At 38.6% G+C, this 14,812-nt stretch overlaps 1 protein-coding gene across 4 annotated transcripts in view; it reads right to left on the bottom strand.

The window, feature by feature from the left end:
• Positions 1-12,193: 12,193 nt before the first annotated feature.
• PDS5B (PDS5 cohesin associated factor B) overlaps positions 12,194-14,812 on the bottom strand; it is a 261,481-nt gene continuing 258,862 nt past the window's right edge. For all 4 annotated transcript variants that reach the window (XM_030563149.1, XM_030563141.1, XM_030563158.1 and 1 more), the window contains one exon: positions 12,194-13,676. In XM_030563149.1, coding sequence (XP_030419009.1) covers positions 13,641-13,676 — 36 coding nt within the window. In that variant the 3' untranslated portion in view covers positions 12,194-13,640. The remainder of the gene's footprint in view (positions 13,677-14,812) is intronic.

The raw sequence follows: 14,812 nt of genomic DNA, 5'->3' as shown, positions 1-14,812 counted from the left end.
AATGTCTCTTTGAAAAACTGTCAAGTGTCTTCAATTGTTTTTCCCCTTAGACTTGCTATCCATGGAATCTTACCTACCAGCTCCCTGTGTTTGCTAAAGTCTGCCTTCTGGAAATTTATTGTCTTTCTTTTGCTGTTCTCCCTTCTACCATTCCTTAGAATTATGAATTCTATCATTTCATATCATTTTCACCCAAGCTGCCTTCCACTTTCAAATTCTCAACCCGTTTCTCGCTATTTGTCAAATTCAAATCTAGAACAGTTTCTCTGCTAGTGGCTTTCTCCACCTTCTGAAATAAAAAATGGTCTCCAATACATTCCAAAAAGTTGTTAAATAATCTGTGCTCTGCTGTGTTATTTTCCCAACAGATGTCTGAGTAGTTAAAGTCCCCTATCACTACCAAGTTCTGTGCTTTGGATGATTTTGTTAGTTGTTTAAAAAAGCCTCTGCCACCTCTTTGTCCTGGTTAGGTAGCCTGTAGTAGACTCCTATCAATGACATCACCCTTGTTTTTTACCCCTTTTATCTTTACCCAGAAACTTTCAACAAGTTTGTCTCCTATTTCCATCTCAACTTCAGTCCAAGTATATACATTTTTAATATATAAGGCAATTCCTCCTTCCTTTTTTCCCTGCCTGTCCTTCCTGAGCAAGCTGTATTTCTTAAGTACTGATATGTGTGTGCGCGCGCACGTCAAAATTAGAAACAAACATTTTAATGAAAACCTGGTTTCTGATTCATCACTGAAATTCAAGCTTCTAATGGCCAAATCCTACTCCCACTGAAATCAATGAAAGCTTTCATGTTTACTTCAGTGAAAGCAGAATCAGGCCATTAAGCCAACCAATTCATTTTTTAAATAGGGATACAGTAATCAACGGTTTGCCACAAGCCTATGGTTGCCTACTGCCACACTGCACACTTAAGACACAAATTTAACATCAAAATGCAGTAATTTGTTAAAAAACAACCACCAACCAACACCACAGTACTACCACCTAAGTGCAAGGAGGTCAAGACCCAGAGGATCTCTTTTACATGTAATAGATGAAAGCTGCAGACTAAGGATGGCAAATTTAGTTTTGGATGCGAGAGTCTTCTTTCCCTGGCTGCATCTCAGTGGTGGCCACCAGGCTCTATACTCACTTACTGGCCCAATCAATATTTAATCATTTATACAAAGTGGTACAGCTTCAACTAGGGTGGCGGGAGGGGAGAGAGAGAAAGCACACATGCAACCCACCCCAGACTTGCCATGGGCTGGTGCTTGGATCACTCATCTCAGAGGGAGGGAGGGCTGGGTTCCAGAAATGAACCATTCTGACATTCACCAATTTTTCCGAACCAAAACAATTAGCTAAAATTGACAAACTCACACAATGTTTTGATTGACCTGAATCTGCATTTTTCAGCGAGAAAAAAGGGTCGGATGAAAATTTTTGCCCAGCTCTACTTGGCAGAACACACTGTGTAGTATGTCTTTGCTAAATGCTGCATTAACTGGTAGCCTGGCATCTGTCAGCAATAACCATATAAAGTGTTTGGGAGATGCAAGTCTTGATTTCTGATTCCTCCATATAGAGAGCTCCACAATGGTACATCAGACCTGCACCCACATTTCTGATTAATGCGGTTATGGTATTTTACTTCAACATATCCATCAAACTTCCAAATATTTTCCTCTAAACCACACATTCTCCTTTTTTTCTGACTGATGCTAAAAGTGGCACATCAGAAATGAACACTTGAATGAAAGGGAAGCTGAATCCTCTACCCAGAAGCATTCTGCATGCAGCTATGGAACCAGCAAACTGATCTTCAATTTCTTTGAACCTCCCACCTCACAAATTCCCATTACTCCCGCTGTTTCTCCTCCCCATCCTTGCCTGCCTCCCACGCAACTCCTGCTACTTCTCCAACCTTGACTCTCAATCTCATTCTTCAGTTTAAAACAAAATAACGAAGGGGTTGAAGGGCTCCCCTGGAAGCATGAGCACTAAAATGTCGGAAGGGATTGTTTAAATTACACCATCACATACAACAGAATTTTAACCTTTTACATCTCCCTTACTGCTACTCCTTCAGTGATGTGAAGTGGTTCTGCCTCACTCGAGGCAGTTAGCATCCATAACACTCTTCAAGCTAAGAGCTATTGGGCAATCATGTTACTGTTTGTGCAACATTAAAAGAGCTTATTCCTTTCTGCACAAGTTCTGTGTTTATACATTTTTACTAATGGAGACATCTTCACAGTAAACCACCTGAGCATCACATAAAATGTTTATTGTTCATGTACATTCTATGTACTACACCAGAAGGACACCTTCAAGAATCTGCAAATACATATTTCTTACATATTATTATACCTCATTATTTGTAGCATATTTGGGATCTGAAAAATGTATTTCTTCCCTTACCAGTTGTTGAATGTTGAGACTTTTCTCTCTCTTTTGAACAGAACTGACTCTTAGCCAAATGCAGGCTCACTGTAAGCAGGAGAAACCTCCAACAATTTCAATAGGCACCTGCTTACTCAAGGATTCAGCCCCTTGTGAACATCAACAGCCTTAAAATGACAATGCCACTTGAGCTACCGTACTGCTTGAGTAGTGGAGAGAGTGAAAAGGTGTTCTAGTGACAGAATTAACACATTCAAAAGGGAAACCAGACAATTTTGCGGAGGATACCCAGTTTTTTAAATTTTTTTTTTTACACTATTAGACAAAAATATCAAGAAGGATAAAGAACAGGAAGAATACAGGTATAGCAGGAAGATAACTAGAAGCTGAAGAAATGAAAAGGCACAGAGCAAAACAGAATGAACAAATGTGGTATATATATAGCCATAGCTTATGATTTTGCTTTTTGGTGTACTACATCTTTATATTTCTCAGAACCTGCAGCAGCAGCTCAGACAGAACCTGGTACAGAAGAGACGACACCATTCTTTCATTAGGACTTTTTTTCTTTGTACATGGAAAACAGTACAGGAACTATAGAATGTGATTTTTTGCTTTATCAAGGGATGGCATAAATCCACTTTATATTGTGAGCTATATTACAGGCCTGTACATTTATTTTGTTTTAGACTCCCGTGATGCAGACAGCAACTGATCTAAAGTACATTCACACGTACTAGCAGATCTGTGCTGTGAAGCTTACTCATTCCCATTTTTTTTATATAAATGTAAAAAGAAAGCGGGAGAAAGGGGATTCTGGGTTATTAGAGTATTGGACTATTAATAAGAGACTCGAGTATATGAAATTTTTTTTTACTTGTGTAATTTAAAAATAAAATCAAGAGCACATATCAGAAGGAAGGAGTTAAAATATCCCTTAGGAGTGAGGAAAGCAGAGCCCCCTGCCCTGCACATCCTAGCTTTCAGAGCCTGAGCTCCAACCTGATCTCAAACATGGACGCAGCTATTTTTAGCACAAGCCACTAGAGCCCAAGTCTGTGGAGCTGGGCTCTGAGACTTGCTGTCGCAGGTTTCTGCTGGCCATGTAGACGTCCCTTGTGACATTCTATACTTTGGGGGAGCATCCTGTAACTCCTGTATTCCTGATTTATATAAAATTATGATATTGCATATAAAACAGGCCATGTGAGGTATCAGGGAAAGGTTATGATCTGCTGAAAGTCACTGTTCTATTGAAATATGTACATCATTAATGCATATAAAGTTAAGAGAATTGTATTGTATGATTATCAGTAAAACATGCTGTGGGTTTGGGAAGCACCCAGATACTAGTTCTCTGGAGACAATGCCAAGGAAAGTAACCAATGCCCGGGCAGGTATCAAACAACCCATCAACAGCTATTGTCCAGCAAGGGAGCTACAATTCAATGACTCACCTGCTAGAGGCCACACCTCAGCCTTGCCTGGGGACTCAGCAATGCCCAGCAGACATGCCTGGACTTATGTTCTCCAATCACATGGACTGAGGGTATAAAACAGAACATAGAGGCCCATGCTGCAAGCAACAAAGACACTCAGACGAAGATTGAAGACTCCACCAGAGGAGTCTGGCCTAGGTTTAATCGACAAATCTTTATATTAAGGACTGCAATATCCGTGGGGTGAGAAAAACTGCTTAATCTAGATGTCGCCCAGTCTAATAGGTTGAGAGTTTAGACTGAGTACTTACATTTTATTTTATTTTGGTAACTAACTCTGACTTTTTGTCTATCACTTAAAATCCATCTTTTGTAGTTAATAAATTTAACAGTTTATCTTTACCAGTGAGTTTGCCTGAAGGGGTTGTTAAGGGTTCTTGCTCAGGTTTACAAAAGTTGGTGTATATCCACTTTTGATTGATGAAGTGGCGAATCAATTAATAAATGTGCACTGCTCAAGCAGTGCAGGACAGTATATTCCTGAGGTACAAGGCTGGGAGCTGGGGAGATTGGGCTGGTGCCTTTCTCTGACACACTCATGAGTGGTCTGGGAGCATTCATGCAATGTAGCTGGGTGTGGGGCTCCACATGCTGTTCTGCTGTGTGATAACAGTGCCTGGAAGGGTTTGCTGCTTGTCACTAGCAAAGCACTGAGAGAGCGAGCGCCTAGACTGGAGAGTTAAGGGGGCACAGCAGTCCCAAAGTCCCAGGCTGCACTCCGGGGGATCCCATCACATTCCTTAAGTGTCTTCGTAGGAAGTGGAAACAGGTATCTCTTAGGGAAAGGAGGGCAAGTTGGATTCCTAATGAGCAACATGGGGATTATTCATGTTTCAGGACATTGAAGCCTGGCAAATAAGTTATAGCTGAATTACAGAGAAAGGCAGATATTGAAAGGTAGTGTTAGATAGCATATTAGGAGCTCAATACAAATACTGAGATAGATTTAATGGATGGCAGCACAGGTGTCACCATGATTGTCAGGACTCCATTGTGATATGGATTGGTGTCCTTAGTGTTAGCTTCAGTACTTGCAGGGGCCTGGGAAGCAATTGTGGTGCCTTTTTATCATTTTAGGTAACCTTGAGGCATCTGTTCTGGGGTGAGATGTTGGCCTCTCTGTCCTTATTTTTAGCCACATCTGCTTCACATTTTGGTCAGATGGTGGTTACTTTGACCTATATTATTATTATAAGCAGTCTGGTTTCTGGCCTCACTTGTTTCTGCCTAGGAGGCATCTGAAAAAAAGCAAGAAAACAGTTCAGTTTCTGGGATGGGGACACTGGCATTTTTCTGACTTTGCTTAGCTTGGTTTGGTTAGTGTACTTCACCTCTTATCTCAGTTAGATTCCCAGTGCCCTGCAACTGGCATTTAGAGTCAGGAAAAGGAGATAGGGATTACAGAGAGAACACAAATTAAATCCTTTCTTAACACACCTCGGATACTAATATCTCAAAGCTATGTGGGTATCTGCTCGTGTAATCTGCCACCTTCTCACTTCTTCCTCAGTTTCTACAGGTAAGTCATTTAGCCTCTCTCCAGCTTTCCCCATCTGCAAAATGGGGTTAATACAGATTTATCTATCTCACGTAGGTATCCACCTTGCAGCCTTCTGTTAATATAAAAGGTGGCACTCAATCCCATCTCCACTTGGTTGAAATTTGTTATCCTGGTTGAAGTTTGATGTTCTGCTACTCCTTGCTCCTACCGCCATTTATCTCTGTAGATTACCCTATTCTCAGTTCAAATTTCTAGTATCTTCAAAGTGCTTCCTTCCACCAACAACCGTTCTCCCTTCCAACCACACACCCGCTCCATGCACCAGTGTTTAATCAAAATCATCTCAAAAGGGAAACTCTAAGGAGAAGCATGACAAGATTCTCTCCTACCTCCAATTCTCAGTTCTTTTCAACCATTACAAATAGAGGGTTAGCAGCTGCTTTAGGGAAAAGTTGAGCAGTATCCGGCCTAGTATGCAGACGGCCAAAGGCTAGCCCATAGAGAAATGCAGGTATCTCAGTATATTTATTCCCAGAAGGTATGTTATTGCACCTATAAAAATTGCTTTAAAAATAAGAAACTAATTTATTTAGAATTAGCACATTATGGTTTTATTAAATATAGATTTAAAAAAACATTTCTGTTCTTTCAAATAGTTTTAATTTACATGTATTTTATTTTTTCTGAATACAAATGCTATAGGGACTGTAGACACCTGGAAACTTAAAATATAACTCTTAAGGCAGGGACCTATTTTATTCTATGTCTGTAGCACACTGTCAGGCACTTGATAAATACTAATAGAAATAGCTGCTAATCTAGAAGCTTCCTTTTATATTAGGTTCCCACATGCTTTGTAGTAATGAGAATAGGATTGGACTAAGTTAAACAGAGTGTACTTCTACTACTATACACACAGGATAAAGTGAGGGGGAATATGAGCATACTCACCTTATAGTACCCAGCATTTTATGTTCTGTAGTTTTGTGCACAACCAAAGACACTAGCTTATGAAATGCAGAACAATTAGAAAAAACATTTTCTGCAGTGACGTGTCTAAATAAGCAGGGAAATATAAGAAATGTATTCAATAACACTGCTTAGGTTTTCAAAATACAGTTCTTTAAAAGTGTCTACCTACATTTAAAGTTTAATACAAAATATCAGAAAATAAAAGTAACCCAATAAAATACCTGTGAGATACTGTACTTTATGCATGTTAAAATCAATTTCAAAGGTGTACTGCATGATTTCTGAAATGTCAAGAGTATGGATTTGTGAAAAATCTATTTTTATTTCAGAAAAAAATCCAAAGCATACAGATACAAAGGACAATATATAGCAGCTGCCAAAGAATATACATGCTAATTATTTAAACGAATGTGCTATTAAAGACAAGACTGAATACTTGTAGTGATGCATTTATTTACAATGCAACATCAAATGCTTTGTTTTAGTTGCTACTTATATGGAATATTTACTATATAATAACTAAAGCACATTTATTTACCCTCTGCTGCTCACAAATTTGTTAATGGTACTTAGTGAACTAATTAGACGGCAGTCAGAACTTTTAGATGGAAAGATTTAAATCAAAGTTTAAGAACAAATTGTTTGGGTTCTACTGTTTTTGTTATGCTTGCACCTACAATTGGTAACGTTCAGATTTGCATTCTTCACTGGTCATAAGAGTGGATGTTCTACTGTAGATAAAAAAGCATTTGTTTTAACAGCACGTTGTGTAATCATTTGGACACAGCAGTATAAACACATGCTCTGCTTACATTATAGCATCCACCTTTGCTACCAAGAGGGGAGTTGCATCTAAATTAAAGGTGGAATTTTTTTAGTGTAGACAAGGTCTTTGTGCATGTGATGTCCATTAAGGGTAATGAGACTAGAGAGTGTCAGCCTGCCTAGTACAAGGAACTGAGGGTGAAGAGTTCTGAGTTCTATTCTTCATTCTGCTGCTGACTCAATGTGTGGCCGTGTTTAAGTTATATGAACCTCTCTATGCCTCATATCCATAAAATAGGGATAATGAGCGTGAGATCTACAGGATAGTAGTCAGGAGCTCATTCTAATCATGACTCACTGTGTTGCCTCGAACAAGTGTCTCAAGATCTACCTCAGTTTGCCTAGCTGAAAAATGGGTAAAATACTTACAATACCTACCAGCTCACTGATGTGAAGTTGAATTAATCTGCCTAAAGCTTTGAAAACAAATGGCCAGATTTTCAAAGCCCAGAAGCATGCACAGGTTTGCAATTGTGCACACTTAGGTATACACACTTCTTAAAGGCAGTCTTGTGAGCAAGTGTTATAATATTCAAAATATTTTAATGGAATTGGTTGCTGAAAAGTGCAAGTACATATGTTAAATCTCAATTCTGCAAAAATTTATGCATATGAGTTTTCAAGGTCAGACCCCTAAAATTTATAGTGTGCATTCATGGAGACAGATTTTGATAAGCTATCCCATAAAGCAATTTAAATCCTAAGTCTTAATAGCAATAATAAGTCAACTTCTTTGTGAACTGTTTTGAGATCCTCACAATGAATGGTATTACACAAGTGTGAATACTTTACCTCTAAGTTTGTTGCATTGTAGTCACAAACAGGACATATTAGTATTTAATGAAAATTTCTTCAGCATTGGTGACTCTTCCTTTGGTAAATAATTATTTAAATGTTTGTACTAACAGAAAAACTTCAAAACAGTAAGATTAATATGCTTAAAAATGGTTCAATATTTTGTTAGGAAAGGTAAAATGTCAGATTCAAACATGAATATGTAGAGAGCTTAGAAAAAAGCCTTTTCAAAGGCCTTTATGCACAGGGTCAAAATTGCGTGTGTTAGGGTACTTAAGGAACTTGCTGAAGCAATTTTGGAACCACTAGCAATTATCTTGGAGAATATCAATATCTGGGAAAATACTGGAACAATCTGTAACACCTAGAGCAGTGACAGGCAAACTTTTTGGCCTGAGGGCCACATCGGGTTTTGGAAATTGTATAGTGGGCCGGGTAGGGGAGGGGGTCGTGGACTCCTGCACAATCCAAGCCGCTATTCCCTGACGGCCCCCCCAGGACTCCTGCCCCATCCACCCCTGCCACCTCATCCAACCCTTCATCTCACTCCTGATGGCCCCACCTGGGATCCCTGCCCCATCCAACCACCCCTTCTCCCTGCCCCCTGACTGCCTCCGGAACCCCCGGCCCTGACTGCCCCCCCCATCCAATCCCTCTTCTCATTCTTTACTGCCCCCCCCCCCCCCCCCGGAATCCCTGCCCACATTCAAGTCCCCGTTGCCCACCCTGACCCTATCCACATCCCTGCCCCCTACCCACCCACCCCGAACTCCCCCACTCCCTGCCCCCTTACCATGCTGCCTGGAGCATTAGTGGCTGGTGGTGCTACAGCCGCACTGCCTGGCTGGAGCCAGCCATGCCACTGTGCAGCACAGAGCACTGGGTCAGGCCGGGCACTGCAGCTGCGCTGCCCCAGACGCTTGCAGCCCTGCCCATGGTGGAGCGAGCTGATGCTGCAGGAGAGGGGGAACAGCGGGGGAGGGGCTGGGGTAGCCTCCTGGGCCAGCAGCTCAGGGGCTGGACAGGAGGGTCCTGTGGGCTGGATGTGGCCCGCTTGCCGTAGTTTGTCCACCTCTGACCTAGAGGTTAATAGGGTGATAAGTAATAGCCAACATGGATTAGTCAAGAACAAATCATGCCAAACCAAGTTAATTTCCTTCTTTGGTAGGGTTACTGGCCTTGTGGATTGGGAGGAAGCCGTAGACATGAAATATCTTGCTATTCTTCAAAAAAGAACTACATAAATTCATGGAGGATAGGTCCATCAATGGCTATTAGCCAGGAGGGTGTCCCTAGCTTCTGTTTGCCAGAAGCTGGGAATGGGCAATAGGGAATGGATCACTTGATTACCTGTTCTGTTCATTCCCTCTGGGGCACCTGACTGTGGCCACTGTCAGAAGACATGGTACTGGGCTAGATGGACCTTTGGCCATTCTTATGATTTTAATAAGGTTTTTCACACAGACCCACATGACATTCTCATAAGTAAACTAGGGCATGTGATCTAGATGAAATTACCTAAAGGGCCACAAAACTGGTTGAACAACTGTACTCAACAAGGAGTTACAATGGTTTGCTGTCAGACTGGGAAGACACATCTAGTGGGGTCCTGCAAGGTTCTAATCTGGGTCTGGTACTAGTCAGTATTTTATTTAATGGCTTGTATAATAGAGTGTAGAGTATGCTTATAAAATGCAAGGACAACCCCAAACTGGGAAGGGTTGCAAGCATTTTGGAAGACAGGATTCAGACCTTGATAAATTGGAGAATTGATCCGAAAACAACAATGAAATTGAAGAAAAATGAGTTCAAAGTCCTACATTTAGGAAGGGAAAATCAAATACACAACTGCAAAATGAGGAATAACTGGCTGGGCTGTAGTACTGCAGAAGAGGATCTCGGGATTAAAGTGGATCACAAATTGAATATGAGCCAACAATATGACAGAACTATGAAAGGCTAATATTCTGGAGCATATTAAAAGGAATGTCATATGACAGACCTGGTCTACAACAAAAAATTACAGCAAGCTAGCAATATCGCTCAAGGAAGTAAAAATGTCATGCCTTATGTGACATGGTTAGATTGACTGTACCACCACTGTAGAAACAGCCAGATTGACAGAAGAATTCTTCCGTCGACCAGGCTACAACCTCTTGGAGAGGATGATTACCGACACGGAAATAATAAAATCCTTCCATGAAGTAGGAATCAACTACGGTGCAGTCTCGGAGGCATGCTGCTGTAGTGTAGACATGACTTAAGACATGGGAGGTAATTGTTCCATTCTGCTTGGGCCTAGTGACACCTCTATTGGAGTAGTGTGTCCACTTTTGGGCGCCACACTAAAGTGTGGATAATTGGAGAGAATTCAGAGGTGAACAATGAGGAAAGGTTAAATTGGGCATGTCTTGAGAATAAAAGACTGAGGGGAGACCTGATACCAGTGTTCAAATATGTTAATGGCTGTTATAAAGAAGAAGATGTGAACTCCATGTCCACTGAAGGTAGGACAAGTAGTAATGGGCTTAATCTCCTGCAAGAGAGATTTAGGTTAGATATTATGAAACACTTTCTAATGATAAGGATAGTTAAGTAATGGAATAAGTAACCAAGGAGGTTGTGGAATACCCATTACTGGAAATGTTTAAGATCAGGTTAGACAAGAACCTGTCAGGTATGGTCTAGGCATACGTGGTTCTACCTCAGTCCAGAGGCATAGACTAGATAACCTCTGAAGGTCTCTCCCCCAGCCTATGATTTTATGATTAATGTATAGCTAAAGATTACTAATTTTGTGGGTAGATTATTCAGATACAACTGTCAAGCAAGCAGTTTCATGTATTTCCCTATTTAGAGTAGCATTAAGAGGAGCCCTTAATATTCACATTCTCAGATGTGGTGGTGGAAACAAGGAAGAAGTATCAAAAACCAAGCTTATGGAGTCAGAAAGTAAATTAACCTTTAACAGCTAGAGAAGAGTTACAGTCACTGCATATATTTTACATATAAAGTGAAGAGCATAGAAACTTTCCTGTTGGACTGCAGCAAGAATATGAAATGTAATGAAGATTAGCTTAATTTGCTGCAGGATACAGCAAGATACTCACTGTAATTTTGTAAGAACTTCATACTGGAACTTGTTACAGTGAGTTCAATTTGATTTTTTAATGTAATACAGTACATTTTTATAAACTGAACATTATCATTGCAGAAGAACATGCTAACTAAATGTTAGCAATTTATATTTTTATACATAATTTTACTCTACTGTAGCTACTGTATGCAGTTCTCAATATTAGTACATAAAATATTCATTTTACTTATATGTGGAAATGAGGATGAACCTAGAAGAGGTTTGAATATCAGAATGTCATATCTGCTGCACCTGTTTTCCATTGTAATAATGAATTACATGCTATAACCCAAAAAATAAACATTTAAATTGCAAAACTATAGTTTAAATTTATATTAATCATATTTTATGATTGGTTGTTGTACATCTATATTCAATGAAATTTGATCTAATCATGCTTATGGACATATAACCAACAGCCCGCAGCAGTTTCAACACCAGTTTTTCATCTTTTGTATAAAATGGACTTAAAGACACATCTTCCATAAATGTTTTCAGTGCAATTCTGTCAATGAAGAAAATATAAAGTTAACTTTCAAATTTTATTTTATAGGATAAAAAACTTGCATTTGCACTGCTGAAGTGTAAATAAGCTATTCAGGTTAGTTGTGCTAATGAAAATTTCAAAGTCAGTCACTTAAACCAACTTTAACTGCCCTTACGGGCAGCAGTTCCCCCGTATTCATGGGTATAACTGTAGAATAGCTGAATACTGTGTAAAACTTAAGTAGAGGCAGAAGAATCTACTTTTTGAAAATAAAGTTTTCAATGAACAGAAATTTTAAATTGAAAAAGTCAAAAGAAAACAGTCAAATTTCTTATGATGTAGTCTTGAAATCGGTAAAACCATGTTTCAACACTATCATCCTCTCTCACATCCCTATGGCTCTATGTGCTATCTTGCAATATAACTTAGGAACATATGCTTTGATGGGTTATAGGAAAATGCTCCATTATTCAATGAGATAAAGATTTAATAAGTTAGAAACTGATCTTTTTCATGTCAACTGCAAGGAACCAGAGGGAGAAGTGCACCTGAAATTATAAAAACGTGCTTGGCTAAGCATAAAACAACAACCTATACATTTTGGTTCAAAGATAGTTTGTAAAACTGCACATAGGATACTGCCTTACATATTTCATCTCTGTTTTTTGTAGATTACACCCAACAAACAAAAATTCAACAACTTTAAGGTAGCACTAAATAAAAGCGAGCTTCATTCAAATCTTGAATACCTGACTGCAAAAACCTACAGCTGGTCATTCAATGACAATTTAGCTCTTCATACCAAAAAAAATTTGGCTCACAAAAAATAAGTACAATAAACTCTTGGTAGAAGGTGCTCTCATGAAGCAACCTACCATATACTACTGCTAGATACGAGTTTCCAAAAAAAATTACATCCTATTTTCAGCACATTTTTCATAAACATGCAACTCACTATAAAATACAAAACACTTGGCTCTCAAGAACAGCTTTATAAAGACACACTGCATCAATAAAATTTTTTTCTTTGTGATTAACTTTACATTGTAATAAGAACTGTATTTTCATAATGTTTATATATCAGATTTCATATTATAATGTAATAATTTGCTCTGTGTGAACATAATGTTCAGGAGGAAATATCTATACACATTAACATACTAGACTATTAAAAACTCATTCAGTTACAGAATTTTATTGATACAGTAGATTAATAAAAACTGATAGGGGAAGATAAAATGGATAGGGTAATTCAGTACATTATTTAATAACACATTTTTAAAATTAAAATATTTTAAATCCTTTCTGAATTTTCAATGCCACTAGAAGTCCAGAAAAGCCTGGCATCAATACTGAGGTGTAAAGTGAATTAGACAACTTATTTCACAATTTGAATATGTTGTATTATTCTATCGGACATCGTTCACTAGTAAAAGAAAGTAATTTAGCACTTTGATGACAGGTAGGTGCTTAAAAGTAAACTCTAGATTAGATACACAAAGGAAACAAAGATCATTCCTTTTCTCCCTCCCCCCCCCAAACAAATAGTGGCAAAAGAAAATGGCACTATTTATTCAACTGATTTTTTTTTTCACAGTTAAATGTCAAGGAGAGTACAAAGATGAACACTGACAGATATTGCTTGAGATCCATTCTAACAAACTTTTTTCTTTTTTTAAATCAACAGATCTAATAAACAGTTGGGCACTGTCAGTTTAAAGCCACTGATAAAAGCTATACAAGCACTTCAGAAGTCAGAAACATTAAAAAAGGGCTATTTACACATTTCTTTTTTAGTTCATATGTCTACAAAGGCGGCGCACATTACACTTCACAAAAATCCACAGTTAATGATATCAACATGTGTGTGGCTAAAGCCTGTGACCTAGGGACTGCAAATGTAGGGGTAGTAAATGTAAAGTAAGTTTTTGTCTTCAGCAACCCCATTTTGTGCACTAACAGCTTCATTCCGCCTCAAGCTTCAAAATTATGAACATTCTTGGAACGTGGATAATTACATGCTTCCTCATCGCCTCTCTCTTTTGGAAGTTCTGCGACGTACCTGTTATTTAAAGAGAGTCAAGAGATTTAAAAAAATAATTTATAAAATGAATTTAATTAATTAATTAATTAATTTATTTTAAAGAAAAGCTGCACATACATTATTCTGAAAAAGTTTGTGTGTAAATGTATTCCATTATGGGAAAAATGTTGAAACTGACAATGAATTTACACAGTTCTTCATAAGCTATGAAATAATATATTTATAGGAGCTCCCTAGGCCTGTCTCCATCTAGTAATAACAAAAAAAACACCCCTTTTTGGGAGATACCAGTTACCAAAAAACTATAGATGGGCAGTTCTTGGAATTGGCCCAAATAGTCAACTACTAGTTAAATAGTTTTTGGGGCAAGACTTTGCATTTTTTGGTTTTGATTCTTATAAACTGTGCTTTTCTGCAATTACCTCTGTTCTATAGTATGGAAGCATTGTTTGCAGCTCCCCAGTTTACACAGATTTGCAGTTACATGAGGGATTAAATCCTGTGGTTAGATACAAAAATGCTAGTCTATCATTCCCAAATTTAAAACAAAAAACTTTTGTGCTTATCTTAAGAATTAGATAAAGACCGAATTTTTTGAAAATTAAAAGTAAATCTTCTAAAGTTTAAAGGAACGAAAAATACCTATTTAAAATTTAAACTTGGTATCACATATGTTCCTTGGACCTGCCAAGCCTAAAATTCATAAAAGTAACAAGCCTTAAACTTGGCACAATTACAGATACTGGTAATATCTCAGAACTTAAATTATTGGAATTATCTGTCATAGAAGTTTCAAGGTATGCTGTAGAAGCAAACTGAGAAAATATTACTAACCAGCAAGAAATACTATTTTCCACATCAACTTCTAAGGCCTGTAAGGACTCTTGCAGACTTTCTAAACTCAGCAGGCAGGTACTCAAGGATTGCTTAGCAGCTCTTTGACAAATGGGAACTAGAGGGGAAAAAACCATTACCCACCTTTTCGTAACTGTTGTTCAAGATGTGCTGCTCAGGTCCATTCCATTGTAGGTGCACATACGCCCACATTCACGGGCATTGGAGATTTTTGCCTTAGCGGTATCCATAGGGCCAGCTGTGCCATCCCCTTGAGTGCCATGCTCATGCGCTGGTATATTGGGCGCTGCTGGCCATAT

This window comes from Gopherus evgoodei, chromosome 1 (genome assembly GCF_007399415.2).
Source record: "Gopherus evgoodei ecotype Sinaloan lineage chromosome 1, rGopEvg1_v1.p, whole genome shotgun sequence".
Lineage (NCBI taxonomy): Eukaryota > Metazoa > Chordata > Testudines > Testudinidae > Gopherus > Gopherus evgoodei.
Note: the sequence above shows the minus strand (reverse complement) of the source record. Positions and strands in the feature narration are given on the sequence as shown.